The sequence below is a fragment of the Toxoplasma gondii genome, chromosome XI (assembly GCF_000006565.2).
Source record: "Toxoplasma gondii ME49 chromosome XI, whole genome shotgun sequence".
Taxonomy (NCBI): Eukaryota; Apicomplexa; class Conoidasida; order Eucoccidiorida; family Sarcocystidae; genus Toxoplasma; species Toxoplasma gondii.
The window spans coordinates 2697046-2717520 of record NC_031479.1 but is presented as its reverse complement, the minus strand read 5'-3'; the positions used below and the strand labels follow the sequence as shown (position 1 = coordinate 2717520).

The following is a 20475-nucleotide window of genomic DNA, read 5'->3' as shown; positions in this document are numbered from 1 at the left end:
CAGCTCAGGGAGAGAGCCAGTAGTGACAGAACGGTTAGAAGACAAAGTAACGCGGGTGATCCAGGATGTGTCGGAAAACAACTAAAGCTAGTCTCTCTGTTACAGATGAGAATACGGACTTCACAGGTTTCTACACACTGCATCTTTCTTCGGCATATGAATCTTAATGGAGAATATTAATGCTGTGGCGTTTTAGCTGTCTTTGCTGCTCCCACCATTTTCGCGTCCTTTTGCCGCTTACAACATTGGCAAGTGCTAAGCCCCGTTTTTGGAGTACCCCACACGCGCGAAAAAAGCGTAATACTGTCTGCTCATTTGCCAAATTTCTACATCCTTCGGAGGTCGCCATTTGTCCTTGTTTCGAATGAACGCGAAAGAAACGAAGTAGAACCTTCCGGTGTGTAGATTCCTACATGTTCCTTGACTGTGAAGATGATTTCGTGCGGATCCATACATTCAAACCCAAGATTTTTCGAGGGGTGTGCGAGTTCTAAGTCAACAGGAACCACACCGCCGGGAGTTTCGGTGGAAAGCGTTCGCTGGAAGATGAACCGGACGCAGCACAAAGCCTTGACCGGTTTCCCATCTCGAAACTGATGTTTTACTTTCCTCCCCAATTGTATGACAGCTCCTCGGATGTCTAGAATCCGTGTCCACACACTAACTGGTTTCCACTATTTATTCGACAGGTTTCAAGCGTGCAATGCAAATATGGTGTTCCTGGAATAGTAGCTGTCGCGGCTGGGTCTGCGGTAGCACTCCTCAGAAGAGGGTGTGCATGCGTCTTATGCGCTAAGGAAATGCAGGCGGTCGAGTGGGCACAACCATGCTTCCACGTTTGTTGAACAAAGTTGTTAAACGTGAAATCTAGCGCAGTTGACAAATTGTCTGAGGCGAGGAACCGCCACAGTGTCAAGGCAAGAGGCGGAGGGATGCAAGGCCCGGCAGGTACACGAAGAATCACATGTTCTCAGTAACCGCATCCCCCATCACGAAACGGCAGAAAACAAATCAAGACGGCGGTACTGCAAACGAAAGACATCGTTACACGCGAGATAAAGTCTCCTGTGGATCCGTGCACACCAGAACTCTCATATGTTTATCTTCTACCCGCTTCTGACTCTCGCATCTGTCGGGCCTTTCAACCCCCGACAATACAAAGCATTCTTGAAAAGAACGTCGCGAATCTGCGCCCTCAGTGAAATAAAATACACAAATGACACTCCTGCTGCCGCCATTCGGGTTCTGCGTACACGGCTACGAATTCTCGAGTGTCGTGCTCCCCGGTGGAGCTGCCTTCTTGTACCTGTGGACGCACAATCAAAGAGGAGAGACCTTTCCTAGGGAAACACAAAGTGGCATTTGGATAACAAACTGAAGGTGACGGAGGAACGCTCTGGGAAGAAGCAGAATATCAGCCTCAAGGCCTCCGCGAGAGGAAATCGAATCGGAAACACGAGCAGCAAAACGATCCGGCAGAGTGAACCGGAACACGTCAGGCAGAAAAAAACATCCTCTGTCTTTAAATGAGTCGAGGAAGTTTGCATGCACACAAGCGAACTCGAGCGAACACCACAGAACGCCGTACGCGATGCACTCACGCTGCTCGCAGCTGCCTGGCAAGCTTTGAATCGCCGTCTCGCATGGAAATGCGCACCTGCGTGCATGCAAATTGCGCCATTTGACAGACACAAAAAGAACATGAGCGCAACATGTCATCAAAAAGACTAGGACGTGCCCCTGACCGCTCGATTCGCGTCACGCGGTTCTCGAATCGAAAAAAAATAGCAGCCGGCATTCTGGAAAAAGAACTGAAACTGTGTTCTTTCTGATGAGGTGCAAGTGTTTTGTTGTAAAACGTGTCTGCGTTCCAGACTCACAAAGTTGAAGTTCGAGTAGAGGCGAAAGAGTGCAAACCCGGCAAACCAAGCAGCTGCAGCATTCCGGAACAACCAAAAACACCCACAACGCCGTAGAACCAAACACAGTGATTGCGAAGAAGTCGCCAGAGAAGCCAAGAAAAGAAACATAAAACAGCACCTAACACTCTGAAAGGCCGAGTGAGTGGGTACACCAGGAAAAAAAACGATGAGGAACATATCCTGATGACCTACGACAACCAACGCACGCGACGCCAACAAAGAACATCGTGCACGCACGCTGTGTGTACAAACACAGAAACCGAAACGTGTTTCTAAATTGCAGCGCAGCTGCAAAACATCGACCGTCGTTTGTGTAAGAAGTACTCTACATACATATTCAAATATATATACGAATATATATTTATATGTATATAACGGCCACCGTGGAGGGACGAAATGAATGAATACAGCACGAGCTTCTCGCGTCTGTTATCTCGACTGTTTGAGCGTACGGAGAACAACGGCCGCAGGTTTCCAAACTGGGGAATTTTTAAAAGCGCCTGTCGCTTTGATGGCGAGCGCGGCAGCAGTGCCTGTTGCCAATCCTGCCACCTGGGGTCTCTGAGTTACAAAAGGTGGAGAAGCCGACGCATCACCACACACCGCACAGAAAGACACAGCAGGGATCGTCAGCCTTGTCCGGTATATGAGAGAGGTCGAACAGCGGTGAAAGCAAAGAGGGGGGGACTGGGTTTCCCGCATTCGCTCGTAAACAATGACGTAGCCAGTAGAGAAACACAGGAGTGTGAGATGTCTGTGGCGTGTCACAAAACATAAGAGAGGTGGAAGAAGGTTGCCGTCTCTCACTTGGTTGAGAAACTCGAAGCACGAAGAGTGGAAGGAGCACCAACGAGGGTGGCAACAGAAAACGCCTTCTGGCTCCCCGAAAACCGTGTATTAGGCAGGTGCCGAGAGCGAGACGGCGAGTCTCCCCAAAGAAGACCCCAGCGCAGGGCCCCAGACACTTGGAAGCCTCTTCACGTTCAGTGTGTGCTTTATCTGGTCCGGTTCGTCTGTCCTATTTCGTTCCGTCTGTTCTTTTTCGCTGCCTCCAGCTCTCATCGTTGCTACTGTTCACGATGTCGATCGTTGCATGCACACACGATCCAGAGACGAAGAGCGAAAGAACGAAAGAAGAATACTATTTGGGCAGAACCTACAATATCTTTCCCGTAGTCTGCAGCAGCCTTCAGCTGGTCCATCGTCATCAGCTCCCCGCCGGAGTTCATTTCATCAACGAGCATCTGAAGCACCTGGTCACCGACGCACGACACGAAGAAGCCATGGATTCAAACGTACGCGTTGGCCAAGCTCCGTCTCCCCCGCTGGAGTTCTTCTGAACTAGACAAAAAGAGCTGTGAGGACGAACAAGAGGACTCTGTCTCCCACTCCGGGCACACCCGCCGCCGCTGGACAAGAGAACCTGCTCAGTGAAATTGAGAATCCCATACACAATACGGTGTCGAATTTCGTACGCGTGGAGACACCACGAAAGGGGTAGTTCTTGAGTCTATAGTACGAGTGGGCAAGCCACTTTGGCAGCGAAACGGAAGGAAAACCGTGTTGACCATGACATAGAAGGACCGCGGACAGAGCGGAGGAGAAGTGAAAGAGCGAAATTCGCAAAGCCTTGGGGAGTTTATTCACGGAGGGATGTGCCTACCTGATTGACCGCAACTGCCTCCCTACACGCCGTCCTGAACAAGAAATGCAAATGCGACAGAGTGACGAGGCCGTGGTGAAACCGCAGGACCTCCTCGTCACGGGGTGAGAAAGTTGGATCCAGGAAACAGAGACATTCAGAAGCATTTCAGAGAATAGCCGATACCGCTGAAGCCTGCTTATCACACCGCCACTGTAGATTAAGCTGCAGCACGTGTAAGCATACAATGAAGGCGCTTTACTGTCAACGGCTACGTTGTGGAAGAAGATGAGAACAGAGACACAACATGTAAGCGACAGAGTCGGCAGACAAAATGAGGAATTACATCTCCCTCTACCAAACTGAACTTCGGAAGTGGCCAGATCAAAACGAAAGAGAAATGAGAAGAACCAAGAGCTACAGCGGAAACAAGAAGAACCGCAACAGAACGCCCTGAATCACTTTGCATGTACATGCACCGTTTCGCCGCAAAAGCACCTGGCATTGTCTTCAAACCCTACCAGTTGGCGGAGTGTCTCAGCTGGCCACTTCCTCTGTCCCCTTACCGAATATCTGAGAAAAACTTCTGGACGCTCGGTAGCGACGACGAGGAGCTGTTCGCCTCCATGGTGTGAGTGTTTTAATATCCGAACAAACGTACTGCGGGGCAAAAAAAAGGAGTCGCGGCACCACAGCAGCGACACACAGGGGAGAGAAGCGGACGACCGCGGGGGCGAAGGGCGCACAGAGAGGAAAGCAAGTGGAGGCCGAGGACAACGCTAGCTGCTTTACAAAAAGAACGGAACAGAGGCAACAACAACTGGAGACCTGGGATGAAACTTGCTCGTTTACAAAAGCACTCCACAAAAAACCGACTGCAGATCCCAGGGTGACTGAGGGGTATCAAGAATCAACTCAGCTCAACGATAAGAGAGGACTGATGGTGGTGAGCGCAGGAAGACAGTTGAAGGGCGGGGTTTCACCGCCTCTCCAATACATTTGTTGTCTGACGTAGCTTTTGGAAAAGCAGCAGTCCTTGCAGAGCCTCTTCACAACTGAAATTTTTCTCTTCGGTGCAACTTCGTTGGATCGTGAAGAAGAGCTCCCTGGGTCCTCCACCATTGTTTACCACCAGTGATGAGTTACGCGGTTCCCTCTGATGCCGAAAACAGCAACGTCTATGAGGGTCATTTAACCTGTGCTTCGCTGCATAAAGATAACTCTGGCGAAAATGAGCAGGGTACACTCAACGCCGCTTGACAATGCGCCGCTTCTCACGTCATTTTCAACGCTCGACTAGGTACCACTGCGTCTAGTACGAATAATGCACGAGGCTGAATGGAGCGGCATTCTCGAAAGGTCCTACGGATGACGCAAATGAAGGGCATGAAAAACAGCGGTGGAATCCTTCTGTAAATTGAAATCCTCTTGTGAAGCCAGTTGTATGTCTCTTCCTATGAGGGGAGACGAGACATTATCCTTCAACCGTCCGTGTCGACACGACGAAGAACGTCAAGACGGAACACGAGGGCACTGGGTGACAAAAATACACTGATACACTCCAAGGAGGACCCAGGGATATTCCTTGTTGCACTTTGCGTACGACAGAAATGTGTGGACGGCAGAAGAGGTGATTCCGTGGTAATACGAGGAATTCATCAACGGAATAACCTACGAAAAGTTGCCGCCCAATCCTGTGGCCTGCGTCTCGTGCGCCGCATCTGGACAGCCTCGGTCATCCGGTTCTGCCCACCATTGCAATGGACTCTGCGGAGGAGTTCTCTAACTTTGCCAAAACAAGATCTCTCAGTAACGGATTTTCTTGATTGTGACAGCAGGTTGTCCCGTAAACACGTGGGAAATCGTTCTTCGAGGTCGGACAAACAACACAAACGAATTACGGAACAACACTCTGGCAACGGTTTGTCAAAGACACTGCGCAGCATGTGAAAAAAGCATTGAATCTGCTAGAGAATCCATCGCACGCATTCCTCCTTATTCCTTGACTTTTACCTGTAAACGCGTGTATCTCTTCTTTCGTGTCTGGGAGACTTCCCCGTTACGCTCCCATACCACCACGAGTTCCGGAAATGTTAAGGAAAAGTGGAACGACAGTGAAGGATGAACTAACAGCGACTTGAAAAGTAGTAGCTTAATGCGCGGTAAAAATCACTGACGTTTGCGAGATCATCGTGAATGGCTTTACACGTGAACCACGCCATCGGTGCGTAGAACGAATTCTTCTGGTTTAGAGGACTATAAAACGTGTACTTCTGCGAAGCTCTGGGGATTGAAATATACCCGATCAAGCGGCAGCGACCTGCTCCTGCCGATAGGCAATACAGTTGCCTCTCATGTAGTAAGTTGTGCAGGCGCCATTTGTTGTTTCCATCTGAAACGCTGACCGTACCCCCAGACTTACTCATCTACGCAACAATGTCTTTGCAACACTGCCTCGACGAAGTGTGTCGAAACTGCGCAGCACCGCTTCAACAAAGAGAAAACAGTTTCCCTTCCCTTTTAACGCCCTTTGCCGTAATACGATATTTGCAATGTGCAGACGCTGTGTAGTGTAGGGTACGTCTGCCGAATAGTGTTTTTTACACAGCGTGCACAGAGGGGCCTCCACTACGGCATATGACACAGCGAAGCAGCGTTTCTTTCCTTTGTGCGAAAACGATGGGGAAAACCAGCTGGTCTCCTCAATCGCCCAGCCATCCCTATTAATATCTGGATAAGGCCAACTTCGATGAGCACTGGGCTCTTTAGAACAGTGGGCTGGCACAATCCGTGCATGTACGCGCACCACTTTTTCCAGCCCCAAAGCTGAGAACTTCAGCTCATAAGGTCTCGAGTTTTCTTTGACAGGGCATGGGGCGGCCCAGTGTCACAGTCGCCCTGAAATCGCTCCATGTGTCACACTGATACTGCTGAATTCGGGCCATCGTCATCAACGAACAACACCGGCACTGAGAACCGGAAGCCACACAAGATGCTTGGCGTTGTCGTATCAGCGGCCACATGAGTAAAATAACGTTTGTCGTATGTCACGATGGGATGCCAGATGCATTAACGCCATTGGTTCAGTAACAACAGGAAAGAAATTACTTTTGAAGAAACCTGCGTGCGCTGCACGGAAAGCTTTGTCGCTTGGAATCATTGCATACAAGGCAGTTGTGCTCATATTGTGTTGCGGAAGCTCGGAGGCGCGAGGAAACCGGAGCCACTACGCATTCTGCATCCAACAGGAGCTAAGGGAAAGGAACATCTTCTTCACGTAACACATCCTTTCCCCTGCTTCCCTACTTTCAACCGACCGAGACTCGTAGCCTGCGGTAGCGTTCTTTTTGCTGGATAAGCATTTGAATATACGGTCCACCTTAATATCGACCCGACCGAAACAGACACTCCTAAGAATCTATTTATTTTGTCTTGTCTTTGTTGGAATTTATGATTTTCCTCGCTGCGAACTGGACTGGCTGTAAAGTTTCATGTGACGACGTCCGTCATATCCTTCACGGCCGCTTTCTTCACCCGCTCTCTGCAGAAAGCAATTGTTAACTGATTCAAAGACTCAGTGACTGGCGGAGACAGTAGAACCTGGGAAAATTGTCCTTACCGTCTTTTTTGGTGTTCGTGGTATTCCACTGGCTTCCTCTCTTCTTTTCTTGGAGGTAATGTTCATGCCATGAAACGTGCAAGCCTTCTGTAGCACCGCGTACCAATTACTGAGCGGAAGAGGTGATCCGTCCTTTTGCCAAACACCACCATGTCCGCCGTCAAGATACAGAGACTTGCTCTGCCCAAGGGCGTCAGCCTCAAGTGCGAAATATGCAGCGAACCGGTTGCATTTCGGTGCAGCGAATGCCCCACCTACTATTGGTACGGAAAACCGAACTTGTCGATGGCTTTTTAGCTGTACTTCCTTGTTGAGTAACCCCAGCAGCGTCGCCACGCTGTTCTGAAGTGCAAACCCAAAACAACGAGATTGGCCGTGTCACTCAAGAGAGCTCTTTTTGTTCATTGATCGTGAAACAGCAGCTTGTCAAGTCTCTTCGACATTTCCTTGTTCTGCGATGTCTCTTCAGCACCCGAGAACATTTTGAGACAGATTGGTATGGGGTTCTGCACGAGATTCACCAAGATGTCGCTGAGCTACGGGAAGTATCGAAGAACGTGGGCACCGAGAAGGATAGGCAGCAACGGGAGAAAGAACTGATTTCCATCAGGGTACGCCAGCGAGCTCCGATTCCACTACCGCAGAAGCCTGTCTGCTTCCATGGTGAGCGGCGTGGCGTTATCCAGCGACTGAAAGAAGCCCGTTTATCAAGCAGTGACCGCGGATAGCAATGCCATCTTGATCGGAGGGTAACAGGCTCTCCCGGGACGTCACTCATTGCTGCGTTGTTCCGTTAAATAAATAACATACGTCAGTCGATGGTCCTTTACGGTATATGGTTCAAATTTCTTGCCAAAAGGGTGGTTTGTCTCATGTAAAAGGGAAACCTCAATCTGAAGGTCTGAGCCCAGAGTTGGGTATGTAACGTAATTCCGCATGGGGCCAGCAACGCAGACCCGCATTGTTCCTGTGTAACAGAAGCAGATGTACACAGTGAAGACACGGATTCTTTATCGTATAGAAACAACAACATGTGGACCGCAAGTGAAAGATCAGGGCACGAGCTGTCGCCTGCCCAATCCATGTTTTTCCAACAGGCGCTTGGATGAGAAGCCTCTTATGTCTTGCTACTGCTTCCAGAGAAAAATTCTAGAGATTAGTAGGGCGACAGCTCAGAAATTCGTCGTTCAGGGGCAGTACGTACTCGCGATAGCAGGTGCTCTTCAAGCGCTGAGGATGTCGGAAGCTCTCTATGGCACTGACTCGATGGAGGTGGTGTCATCGCAGCTCCTGCTTGCAGAAGTTCATCTAGGTACGCCTCCCCTGTGCATGTGGACGCCATCCCCGGTGATATTGTGACTGACGTTCTAAAAAGGTGTACCAGTTGGAACAAACGACCAACTAGGATGGTATCCATGTCTGAAGGTCCAAGACGTAGCCGGGATCGTAGTACAATCTTGCACCCTTGCGGATAGGCTGACAAGCGAAGACGGATGCCTGACAATATATTCGAGCAGAGAGCGCTCCGCTCCGACAACTCAAATTCTTCGCATTTGTATAACAGGGAAGCCGGGTGTTACATTCGAATGGCACTGCAGAACACCCGACACCACTTTCAGATGAATTCGATCTTCCTGCAGGACTCCAGCGCCTTCAATCCGCTGAAGAACTCCTGACGTTGGTGCGTTCGACACTGGTTCAGTCCACAACCAGGGTGATTTACCACCACAAATGTAGTGCGATCGCATGTGAGGCGAACCGCGTACCTTAACCAATTATGCAACAAGAAAGTTACCTGTCAGTGTTTCCGCTGTGGCACGCCGTCAACTGGTTCCTGTTCATGTGCTTACTACCGTTTTCCCCTACTGAAAAAACAGAAAAATTGTAACTCTGGCGGTGAAGTCCATCTGTTCAGAGAAACCCGGACCACGATTTTTGTCGTTGTGTTTATTGTGGATAGGTCAACTGGTCTCTGTTTAAGCACCCAGAAGCGGGACAGAGAATGCGGCCGCACCTTTGTCGCAACATCGGTCGCCTCTATTCCGCTCAGAAACGCTACGACGAGGCTCTCAATGCGTTCGCTCTCGCTGTGAGTCCACTGTGAACCATCTTTGAACGCTCCGAATGCATTGCACTAATCATAGACCTTGTTTTTCCCATTCGCTTTGGGATTGGACTAGACACTGCACCTCGTCCAGGCATGACTGGATAGTTCCTCGTTTAAAACGATTGCCTGATCTACATTACCGTGAGATGAAACTGATAGCTTAACAGTGCAGCGCCTCTGCTGTGCCACTCTTGCCGATGCAGTCCAGTAGTTCCATCAAAACACAGACTTTTTGGTGTTTAGTTGACATGCACTGCATCATTGTACCCTAATGAACTTAAACGTCTGACAAAGCGCCTTCTCAAGTTCAAGGGTAATGGATTGCTGGTTTCACTACATCGTCGTAAGATGCCATGACCATCTGTTTCCTCCTCCTGTTCCTTTATTCGTTGGACAAATCTCGTTCTGTTCCAGTCGACAAGCAGCTGGCTGCATACTCTGTCACAACTTCAGTTGTTACCTGTAAACACTGTCCATCCGTTCTACGTTCAGATATACCACGCGGCGTGTGAACACGGCCCAGAATCATTCAGAACCGCCCCTTCGTACTTCTACATGGTACATCGCAGACTCTTCTGCGCCCGCTCCCTCTCCCAACGGGAGACATGGATTGACCTGTGTCTCGACGTTCACAGGATGACCGGTGTACCAAATGGGTAGCCGAACACATTTGCAGAAAAAGGAATCACAAGAATTTACGTTACTTGGACGGCCTGCTAGGTACGAGTTCATCAGCTTGACACGCGGATACAGTCCCGTGCTCGCAACTGTACGTGTGCTCTCAGGCTCAGGCGTTTAGGGAGAGCAAGAAGTCAAATAACGAGGCGATACGGTTCTACGCAAAAGTCTGCGACATTTATTTCAAGTGGTTTGATACTGTATACGTGCGCAGCTCGCAGCCAGGCGATGTTCAACCTTCTCTAGGCGACAGACACATTGGTCAGGAAGCGAGTACTGCTGTTGACTGGATTTCTACTGTACTCGAACGCATCTACGAGATATCATCGATAAGCATTCAGCCAGCTGTTATCGCTGGACTTGGCACGTTACCTTTAGAGCCAACCTAATGGGGCAGGTGAAGGTCAGAGTGTGGCACAATGGAGGTACCCTGGCTTCTTTTAAGGAGATAAAGACACAGCTGGGAGCCCGATAAAATGACATGTGGTATCAGATGAGGCATAGGGGGTCTGGCTGATGAGACTCAGCCATTTCCGAGGGCGTGATGTCTGTACGAACCACGAAAACCGCAGAGGAAATGGTGGTGTCCCAAGTCGAAAATATGTTTATCGGTTTCTCCCATGTTGTGGAGGGTCCCGCAGACGAGATAGAAATCCAGGAGGCAATTGAAATCATGCAGCATATCCAACAGCAAGCCGAGGAGATTCTGGGCCGTGACCACAGACGCACAAGTGAGGCGGGAGGACGGCTTTAGCCGTAGTGCTGCTGCCCGTATGGCAACACAGTTTGCCTATGTACGTCATTTACGCGAGTTTTCAGGCACTCGCAAGCATAGAACGATGGAAACACTCTACGATGAGAATCGGATGCCGCTGCATCCGTGGCCGGATTCGTGTGCAGTTTCCTCGAGGAAATGCCACTGCTGACGGTTGCCGAAACTCAACCCGCAACAGCTACTTCTTGTTTCGACCTGGTGCCGCTTTCTTGGCAACGAAACACTCTCCTTAATCCAATGGTTCCCCTCACCGGCTCTACGCCAATCATCCCCACTACACTGCATTTCCATGAACGAGATATCAGCAGGCTCGCACAGTGTTTCGCCTTGTTGGTCCACCGCATATGAGGGACTAAATTGTTTCGAAATCTGACTGTTTTCGAGCAGGTGACGCGCGAGCAGCGCTCGGCCTACTGCAGGCCCACGCCAAAGAATTTGTCCCCGCTATCGAGAATCTAGAAGCAGTAAGGCTTTTGCAGTCTGAGTGCCTGAAACCGTTTGGGGGAATTGATTGAAATGGGACCACAACCGTCAAGGCTGACACTGCCTGTTACTGACCGTTTTAAGTGTAAGAAAAATTCAACGTCTGCTCAGCCATCATTGTTCTGTCACCAGGCGTTTACGTCATAAACAATTCAAAATAGGAAGAGATTGCCAGCGAGACAACACCTGTTGCTGTCTTGTGTATGATTATGGGGTAGGCAGTGCAAGCAATGAAGGAATCTCTCGGTGAAAAACACCACCTAACAATACAACGAGCAAAACAGCTGGCGATCGTATCCTCAATTGATGCCAGCCATAAGAAGGCTAGAAACCAGCGAGCCTTCTAGCTCATCTCGTTGCCTCCCTCATAGTTGGTAATTTTGTGTGGAAGATGCATGACGTTCTCTTGACGTGCGGAAAAAGCACAGAACAAAAGTTGCATGCAGTGGGTGTGTTGGCGCTATCGAATTTTTGAAAGCATGCCAGAGCGATGCTCCCTGGAACTCGTTCGGCTCCGAAAACAGTTTTTCAGAGCAACACGAGTGACACACCAGTCTTGCAAACATATGCGGTGACAAGCAAGATCATATTTGCTTGTAGCCTACGAGGGAGGTTGGCCAACCGACGTTGTGACGCCGACCTTGGCGAGAGCTATACTGTGTGTATCAAGGTGGTAGTCTATGCCTCCTACAGTGGTCTTCGAACAAGTCTTGAAAGAGAACGGGTCCAAACTGGCTATTCATTTGACACGACCACATCTCGAGTTCTGCCCTGCCTGCGTGGTTGAGTGGCGGAAGTACCGTCTCCAGCGTAGCATTGGATGCACGACTACACCCAACTACCCTATCTGGTTCAGTTTTTCGTGGCCTTTACGCTGACGGTAACTCAAGTGGCCGAAACGAAACTAGAGGTTGCGAAGCGTACGAACCCCGGGCTGTAAGAAACCTCGTTGTTCCTACAAAACATGAGCTTGATCTCCGAAGTCTACTCGACCGTGTCATTCCTAGTTTTTTCAATTGCTTCCCTTCACTGCAGAATATTAGCTGAAAATGGTTCTTATTCTGATTTGTTAGCATGCTGCGGGCATTGAATGTGGTTCTACTGCGGGCTCCAGGTTTGTTTCAGAGGGGAAACACTGCACTATCCTTCAGACGTTGCCAGGTTCCTGCAACAGAATCAAGGTACTGTGCACTACGCAACATCGGAGGCGCGTCATTTACCCACCGTATCCTGAGATGTTCAAAACCACAAAGGCTGGAAAACATCAAAAGCGTCGCCTACACATCTGGCACCCTCTTATGCTGTATCAGCTACGATGATCCTGTTGATCGCACTGCTCGCGTGCTTGCCAGCTGCCCATACTCGTGATTCACTCCTGATTACTCGGGCAGGGCAAACATTCGTTGTCCACCCGTTTGTTCTCGACGCAGGCGCAGCGTCGGATCACGAACGTCCAAACCAGCTGATAATGTGCCTTCACGAGGATTTAGACCACATGTGCATTCATATAAGCCACGACAGTTTGACGGTGGTAGCAGGAGTGGTTATACGTCCTTCATCGGTGTACATATCTCACTCACTCGACTCGCCACGAACTGCTGTTGCGGTTCTACGAGAGCACGGAATGAACTTAGCGGGTCCGTATGCATACACTACAGCGAAGACAGACATTTGCTGAGAGCAGGACATCTCGAGGAGACGTTGTGGTAAATAGGACACCGTTGTTCTGGTGCATGCGTACCAGAGGAAAGCCGATGCTGATCGGAATCCTCCTGAGGGAAATTCTGAGACAAGGCTTAGCGGGCCGAATGCGAAGCAATATAAGACAGATGTTGATCCAATATAGCTTAAAAAGACGGACACTGTGGGGCGAAAAAGCAGGCGACCCTACGCTATCTCCTGCCTTATGAAAAGAAGTGTTTCCTCTTTCGCCAGGTCTGCCACGATCGCAGCCCATGGACCAGGCTATCAGGACACGTCAGTGTTGCTGTGTTTGGAAAGTTTACAAAAAATGATCAAATACAGTATCGCACTCTTCATCAGGGGGAAGCATCAGGGTTCAACTGTCGACACGTGTGCGGGGGAGTGCATGCGCTGCTTGATGCGGAAGAAGAATATCAAGTAAATACCTTTCCTGTTGCTGTTGACCGCATTGAACTCCTTTTCTTGTTCACTATCATGGTAAGCCTTCTTATGGGGTGAACTTGATATTTATGACGTCTTCATCTTGGTTGGCCCCTTAGAGGGTGAATGCATGAAGGAAGAGACATCTGATTTTCAAGTGATCTAGCCAGCCGAAGACCAAAAAGGCTTTGCTGGTAGCGAGAAAACCCCGTACAAGGTTGGCTACACTAGACACTACTCTGGCCACCTCCGGGGCATGCGGCATTTAGTTCCAGTCTTCAAAATCGGCGAGAAGGCTTCCGAGTTTATCGGAAATCTCAGCACATCGCAGCTAACGTCTTTACAGGCGTACGCAAGAGCGATGCAGATTCTACAATCAACTGCAATACCGTTGTGAGCACCATGGAAGATCCCGCAGAGAGAGGGCGGCGGCCAAGGTCATTTCATGATTGCCCTGGAGGGCTGGTACGAAAGAGGTCGACTAGCCATGATCTATCAGTCAGCAACAGATCGGATCCACGGCTCCAGTCTTGTCCGAACGGCGCCCGTTTTGCCTGCAAGGAAGATTGTCCAGAGATACAACGCCTGATACAAGATGTCTTATCAGTGCCATATGTAGACGAATGTGGCAAGGCAAGTCAATCAGACAGGCGTGGTAAAGAACTACTTGCTTTCTTCGGTTTTGAAACAACATCATCCCCAGAAAGTCTCAACTTCCTTGAGGACCTTGTCGACGAGAGCTACCAGAGTCTTGTTGCTGAAGACGAAGATGGGAAGATTATTGGGTTTGTAGCTTTGAATCACTCGCCCAGATTGCTGGCGAATGAAGCACAAACTAAAGAAGAAAGCCTCTCTCTCTTCAGGTACAGGTGGCCGGAATGGCTTCAAGCAACTTACTCCATCAACTGCATGTGGCGCCCGTTGTGTAGTGCGAACGATGGAACGAAGGGGTCGTCTTCTTCCAGCGGAAGATGTGAACCCGTCACAGCTCATTCTACTGTCCCTCCCCAGTCCGACGGGGTGCCGATTACTCCGAGTAATACTCTATGGATCAGCTTCCTAGTTTACCATTCGACTACGGCGTGCTCTGTTCTTGCGTCGATGGTCGAGGCTACGTTTGCGTCAGCCTTCGAGTTGCAGAACCTCGCACTTTTCAATAGGTACGACGAAACCAACGAAACAGTTGCAGGATAAAGCACAACCACGCGCCGCCCACTCACATCCCCGAGAAACTCAGCGGACACCCTGAAGCTCTCTTAAGTCACCCGATGTCCCTGTAGGTTCTTGAAAAATGTGCGCAGAGCTGTCGACTGCCACTCTTAGGCGCTGCACTACCTTACAATGGCTCTCATTGAAGGTGCCACCTCACGCTCCAAGTTAAGCAGACTCCCTCGCCAGTCTTACACGTCCATCTTGGAACTCATTGTCGGGATGTGTCTATACACGAGCTACGCAATAGTTGCCAGCATCGACGCGCAAAAATAAATTTTACCGCGGCCATGAGTTAAACCATTCAGCCATTTGTTGTTGCCACCTCTTGCTCATTCCCTGGTTGTTGTAGATTTGGCTCCCCGACTGAGAGCCCGGTACTGCTGCCGAAACTATTCGACACATTTACCCCTCTCGTGTCCCAGAGCCCGGTTCTTCCCAAAGAGATACATGCCCTGAAAGTTCACTTCTGCAGTCGCAACGACTGCATAAAGCCTCTGAAGATACGACAGGCGGAGGTTGAGGACTACGACGATCTTGTTAAAGTCTTTGATGTAGCAACGGAACTCCGCCCGGCGGACTACGGGGAATTTTTCCTCGCTGAGTTGATCGGCGGTTAGTGAGAGAGCAAGTCCTAAATTTGTTAAACTGGTTCGAAACAACTACGCTCATAAATACTACGTCGTTTGGGGGGGAGGCTCTGTCAACCTCATGTGGATGAAGTTCGAGCGTGTACATGCTTGCCATTGCATCCTTGCAGAATAAAGACGGATCTCATATTAGCTGCTGTGTTCGATTGATGCACTACTCTGGATGACTAACGCGAACGCTTGTGTATCTCAGGTCAGGACGACCGGAACAAGTGCCTGGCTGCAGAAGCCCATGGATTCGCTGTCGGCCTGGCATCCTTTACCACGGATATTGACATCAACTTACTTAACAACTGCTTTGAGCTCGAGAGCTATGACTTCCTGGTCGATCGAGAATACATGAATAAGATCAGGACCACAATGGTACGCGTAGGTGCAAAATGCTTTCGTTATTTGCTGTTACAGCTGGATGCAGTGGCTGGCTGAGCAGTGCCAGACGGTGACATTACTAATTTCACCTGTACCCATAGTGGGTCTTCTATCACGCAAGCCAACTGTGAATTCAGATCAAAGGCTGAACGCCACCTGATACTATTTGCTTCAGGCTGAATGCTCATGAATTTTGCGAACGGGCTTCGGTATCTGATGTTGCCGTCAGACTTTTATGCAGCATCGCGGGAGCCACATGTTTTTCCCGAGTGGCGGCATGCCCAGCAGTAAGAGACAATTACAGAGTCGCTAGTCACATCTTACATAGGCACCATTCTTCTTCAGATGAGAAGATATTCAGCATCCTGTTCGATCTGCACATCGTCGCAGGCAACTACGTTTTCTCGGAGAAGCATGACATTATCGCAGTTATGCTTTTTTGAGGTCCGGTACATAATATGGGCATCTTGGTTCCTGTCGGAGGACAGATTCTACACTTGTTTCTTTCCGGCAGTTGCTTGCCCGGATGCGTTGGAGCACCTCTTCGGCTTCACTTGGCTGTCGTCTTCTGACCCGTGAATGAAATACATGAGCTAGGACATTCTAATTGATGACCTGCAGAAGATTAACGGACAACGCGTGTTCAAGACGCGCAGCGAATCGCCATGGCGTCTGCTACAATACGTTCGATACGGATGTAACCAGGGCTACTGTCGATCCTATCACCAGAATCTCATGCGGTGGGATGGTGTTGGGGCTGCTCGGATTATGTGATTGCCTCCTGCTGTAGCTCGCGGCCACTTGTACGGATCTGGTGTTGGCGATTTGGTACAAGAAACGATGCGAAAAATCCCGGGTGAGGACGCGCCACCGTTGCCTTCACTAGAGGCTGGTGAAGACAGTTGTCTGTGACAATGTTGTGATGGCCTGTTCTGACAAGAAAGTAGCTGTATGACATTCCGGTAACTCCCAGCAGGCATGTTTCCAGATAGTACGTTGGGTCGGAGGAGACTCACTTTTCAGGCTTTACCGCTGACGTAACTGCACCAAGACACATGCATGAGCACGACTGAAACACCTAACCCCAAGACCGATCCGATCGAAACGTTTCACTCGCCTCCGTCTCCGCTGGCTCAAAATTTGAAAGGAAGGCATATCTTGAGAAAATAAGTGACGTGGAGTCACAATTCGGAAGCGAACCTGGGAAAATGACACGAGACGCATCACAGGAAGTAACAAAACATGATCGGTCTTCGCCAGGATATTCACAATCGACGCTTGCTCGGCAAAATCGATGTGGTTCGAAATGCACAGCCTTGGTATGTGTCTCTTCAGCACATGCGCGACTGTTTGCCAGCTTCTTTCCCTGGGGTGGTGTAATTGCACAGGTGGCTTCGAAGCGTTGTTGATGTCGGTACACCCTAATGAAGAGGGCCTGATATCTGTCTTTAGCTTATTTCAGAGTTTGAAAAAGGTGAGGGATGACTTTATTCGAGGCAACGGAAGCAAATGTTTACAAATAACCCTCGTACGATTAGTATCGCCCCCTATGAATTAAGGCGATCGACTGTCACGCGGTCTGACGTTGCCGCAGCCATTCTCTGTACGTTCATTTACGCAGAACAAAAGGGTTGAGGCTACGCTGCACAGCCACTGGAACCGTGTTTGATCGCGTGCTCTCGATTGTCCGTTGTCCACTGGAACCAGGATTTTCCGGAAGAAATATAGGAAGGGTAGACTTCTGATCCCATGATTGTCATCTACCGTGTCAGGTCCCCCAACTTCATGAGTTGAACCAAGCCATAGACATTAAGGAGACGCTTATGTTGATCATATGGCAGGTAAAGCTGCGAACCTGAGCATGCTGAATGAAAATAAGTCGCTTCTGATGAAGTACTACAGATATATGGGAATCAATCTGTCCACATTTGCTGTGATAGCCCGCTGTGATAGCGTGTTCTGCTGTTCGCAACAGTCGAATGGACTTGTCCTGAACCCCCTCTCCATGCTTATCCCGGAAACCCCGCTGACTGTACATTAGAGTACAGATTTTTTCAGCAGGGCCTGGTTACAAAGAATGTGGAGGACTCTTAGTATATCAGTGGAACAGTTCGGCGTTTCGATATCTGAAAGGTAACTAGTAGCCGCACATCAAGATTTGGCTAGAACTCTGGTTGTCGACAAGTCCTTGGCCCCAGACGTCTGGTGGGTTGTTCCCCCTGCCAAAAGCTTGAACAGTTACGTTTGTTGTGCGGGACCTCTCAATGCAGGTGCACTTCACAGACGCCTCGCTACGATCTGCGTCTGCAATAACTTTAGATCAAGCTCTTTCGGCGTTCAAGGTATTTATTAATATCGACTGCCTGGAGGTAAGCCACCGTGCTTGCTTTTGGCAAGCAGTTCCAGTCTATCCCAATAGGGGCGTACACTATGAGCTGGTGACAAATCGAGCGACCTCAAGTCTGGTTTAAAACTGTTCAGCCTTTTCCGTGAAGTCAGCCAGCATATAGATGATTCCATCCGCGTGCAGTGAGCGTACTGTTCTCAAGAATCTCGTACACTCACCGCCAACCAGACACGTCGTGCATTGATGGAATTTTGCCGCCGCCACTACTGTTTAAACGTACCAGCATGTTTTCTGTGTCTGTAGCGACAGCGTGTGGCTTCGTTCCTCCTCGAAAAATGGGATGTGTTAGCCACAATATTTGCCAAAGAGGAGTTAATCCCCGGAGGGGGTGCTGGGTACGGGGACATCCCAACGAAACGTTTAGGTAGAAATTCGAGCATCTCCCAGTTCAACTCCATCTGCCTCGGCAAACACCCGCATAGACGGAGTTCCCTTGCATCTACCGATCGAAGGAGGAGCACCAGGACAGGTGAGGACACTTCAGTCTTTGGACTGCCACCAGCGTTGAGGGGTTTGTTGAAGCTAGCACCAGGAAGACGCTATCAGAATCGAAGTCTCGACCAGCGCGTTCATCGGCGGTTGTGGCTTTCGGCTCATGAAACACTGACCAGGAATTAATTTCCTGGCTTTCTCCTTCTGCAGCAATTTCCTCTGGGATGGGATAAATCCTGCTGTGTGATCAACCGCTTGATGATGCTAGCACACTCCTACTCTCATTTATAGGAGAGGTACCGGCCGAATCGGATCGCGACATATGCGACTGTACCGTCAAGCTCTACCACTTTTGGGAGTTCCTGCTGACTCAGTCTGAGATCCACATGCCACCCGTAAGGAGTGACGATTAGAACTCAAGTCTTAGCACACTCGGCGTACGGATTAATCAACGTCGGGTTTCCCATCTTTCAATGTCAGAGGTTGTTCATGCATCGCGATATGTTCCATCATTCCCTTGATTCCCACGAAACAGCAGCTTGATTGGGGGGGACGGGCACGATTTTTCGACTCATAATAGAAGCCACCTGTTGGCATGCTGCCTGTCTCGCTCCCCTCTGGATTTCAGGAAGATATTTCGATTCTCCTCCTGTGCCTTCACTGGTGGGGAGATGTCCCCCTATATCATCCGGCGTCGGATATTTCAAAGGAGATGCTAAAAGTAAACGACTTGAACTCAATGTTCCTTGTAGATGAGGATTTTTTTGGCTGAACGGCTGCAGGGCTCACAGATCTTTAGGGGTTTAGAACAGATGAGCTTTGTCGTCCTTGTTACTAGTTGTCCAGCTGTTCGCAACACTGACCCTCTAATGCAGTACGTTGCACCTGTTTCACCCACACTGAGTACTAAAGAAAGCTGGTCAGTCGTTGTTTCTGTAATCGTCTCGGGATTTCTGCTGTTCGGCGCTGTCGCCTCACGATTTCAAATTAATTGACTTTGCGCTACATGTTTCCGACCCGTCGGTTCTAGCAGGACATGGAAGCAACGAAAGCCGTTTTATTCCCAGGAAGGCGCAGGTATCACTCCTTGTGTATTACAGAGTGCGCTTCAGCGGCTCTCTCGAGCGGCACTGGAGTGCTTCGCGATGACATACGGGACTCCAGGCTGGCTTCAGAAGCTGCCAATAGACCACAAGAACGCGTTCGCTATCAATGTGTTCGGACTGGACAAACAGGTGAGATGTGTGGCCAAATGGTTCAGTTGGGTATCGGCCGCCCGCCGCTGAAACCTGACGAGAACATGTTTAGCCCCCACCGTTACGCTTTCTGGGTTAGCGCTGGCGGAAATGTGTGAACACTCTGAAAACAAAGCCGGGATACTGCCGCATCTCCCGGCCGTCCACCAAGACCACTCACGTAGTTTTGATCTGTTTTTAAAAACTAACTTCGATTTTTTTTCAGCATCTGAGGGACACTTAAATTGGAAAACAATTAATCACATATAGTAGGCCACAAAGTGCAGACTGCCTTCTTCCCCGATGGAACGTGGCTTTTGTTTAACTCCTAGCACCTCACTTGGAAAACATTGTTATGAAAAAAGTATGAAGTTACACTCGAACGCGCAACCGCAATAACGTGACTTCATCATCAGGGAGCAAATGAAGTTGTACACCTTCTCATCAGGACAGATGCAACGGCGAACGCCGCTTCTGCAGTTTTTGATTGTCAGATGGGTTGCTGCTTAAGAGATTCTCATTGGAAACAGGCGTCAAATGGAGAGCTAACAGCACCATGTGTTTGTTTGTTTCCATGTGCAGTGGCACTCCCAGGCCCTTGAGCTGATCTTGCCGGCTTTTTCTGTTTTTAAAAACAAAGAGTATTGCGTAATCTTGCAGCCTCCCTCCGCCCCAGTGCTTCCCTTTTTACGCTATTTTAGTCCAGAGAGGAAGAAACAAACAAGTGCTTTCAGCCAGTTGCTTTTCCTACTTCATCGGCAAACTTTTCTTACCACGCCACTGTTCAGGTAACACACGCCGCTGTAACTGTACAGAGATACTT

General features: G+C 49.5%; 4 protein-coding genes across 4 annotated transcripts; 3 read left to right on the top strand and 1 right to left on the bottom strand.

Annotated features, from left to right (window-relative positions):
• Window positions 1-804: 804 nt before the first annotated feature.
• TGME49_312470 (hypothetical protein) lies at window positions 805-5164 on the bottom strand. The gene is made up of 7 exons (XM_018782718.1): window positions 4131-5164; window positions 3586-3619; window positions 3083-3175; window positions 2375-2483; window positions 1881-1933; window positions 1602-1657; window positions 805-1306 (listed from the first exon to the last, which is right to left on the bottom strand). Exons 1-7 carry the CDS (start codon window positions 4190-4192, stop codon window positions 1258-1260), a joined length of 456 nt encoding a protein of 151 aa, XP_018635475.1. The 5' UTR covers window positions 4193-5164; the 3' UTR covers window positions 805-1257.
• A 2169-nt stretch (window positions 5165-7333) lies between these two features.
• On the top strand, window positions 7334-9860 carry TGME49_312460 (zinc finger, MYND-type containing 12 family protein; the record flags this gene model as incomplete). The annotated part of the gene is made up of 4 exons (XM_018782717.1): window positions 7334-7446; window positions 7653-7794; window positions 8324-8495; window positions 8824-9860. 4 exons carry the CDS (start codon window positions 7334-7336, stop codon window positions 8952-8954), a joined length of 558 nt encoding a protein of 185 aa, XP_018635476.1. The 3' UTR covers window positions 8955-9860.
• A 3994-nt stretch (window positions 9861-13854) lies between these two features.
• On the top strand, window positions 13855-16824 carry TGME49_312450 (hypothetical protein). Its single transcript, XM_018782716.1, has 6 exons — window positions 13855-14510; window positions 14912-15174; window positions 15403-15572; window positions 15808-16022; window positions 16093-16434; window positions 16555-16824. Exons 1-4 carry the CDS (start codon window positions 14260-14262, stop codon window positions 15889-15891), a joined length of 768 nt encoding a protein of 255 aa, XP_018635477.1. The 5' UTR covers window positions 13855-14259; the 3' UTR covers window positions 15892-16022; window positions 16093-16434; window positions 16555-16824.
• Window positions 16825-17022: 198 nt separating this feature from the next.
• On the top strand, window positions 17023-20095 carry TGME49_312445 (hypothetical protein). The gene is made up of 9 exons (XM_018782715.1): window positions 17023-17947; window positions 18229-18454; window positions 18709-18812; window positions 19046-19138; window positions 19200-19291; window positions 19518-19652; window positions 19879-19921; window positions 19985-20016; window positions 20082-20095. Exons 1-6 carry the CDS (start codon window positions 17843-17845, stop codon window positions 19564-19566), a joined length of 669 nt encoding a protein of 222 aa, XP_018635478.1. The 5' UTR covers window positions 17023-17842; the 3' UTR covers window positions 19567-19652; window positions 19879-19921; window positions 19985-20016; window positions 20082-20095.
• The last annotated feature ends 380 nt before the right edge of the window (window positions 20096-20475 follow it).

Bases quoted from the DNA above. Each gene is read 5' to 3' on its own strand.
- TGME49_312470 (XM_018782718.1), bottom strand. From the start codon at position 4,192: ATGGAGGCGAACAGCTCCTCGTCGTCGCTACCGAGCGTCCAGAAGTTT. The intron at 2,484-3,082 runs GTAGGTTCTGCC...TTTGTAACTCAG, and splicing joins CAGACTACGGGAAAGATATT to AGACCCCAGGTGGCAGGATT. The intron at 1,934-2,374 runs GTACGCTCAAAC...GGAATGCTGCAG, and splicing joins ACCTGCGGCCGTTGTTCTCC to CTGCTTGGTTTGCCGGGTTT.
- TGME49_312450 (XM_018782716.1), top strand. From the start codon at position 14,260: ATGTGGCGCCCGTTGTGTAGTGCGAACGATGGAACGAAGGGGTCGTCT. The intron at 14,511-14,911 runs GTACGACGAAAC...TGGTTGTTGTAG, and splicing joins AACCTCGCACTTTTCAATAG to ATTTGGCTCCCCGACTGAGA. The intron at 15,175-15,402 runs GTTAGTGAGAGA...TGTGTATCTCAG, and splicing joins CCTCGCTGAGTTGATCGGCG to GTCAGGACGACCGGAACAAG.
- TGME49_312445 (XM_018782715.1), top strand. From the start codon at position 17,843: ATGCAGGTGCACTTCACAGACGCCTCGCTACGATCTGCGTCTGCAATA. The intron at 17,948-18,228 runs GTAAGCCACCGT...CTGTGTCTGTAG, and splicing joins TTAATATCGACTGCCTGGAG to CGACAGCGTGTGGCTTCGTT. The intron at 18,455-18,708 runs GTGAGGACACTT...TCTCATTTATAG, and splicing joins AAGGAGGAGCACCAGGACAG to GAGAGGTACCGGCCGAATCG.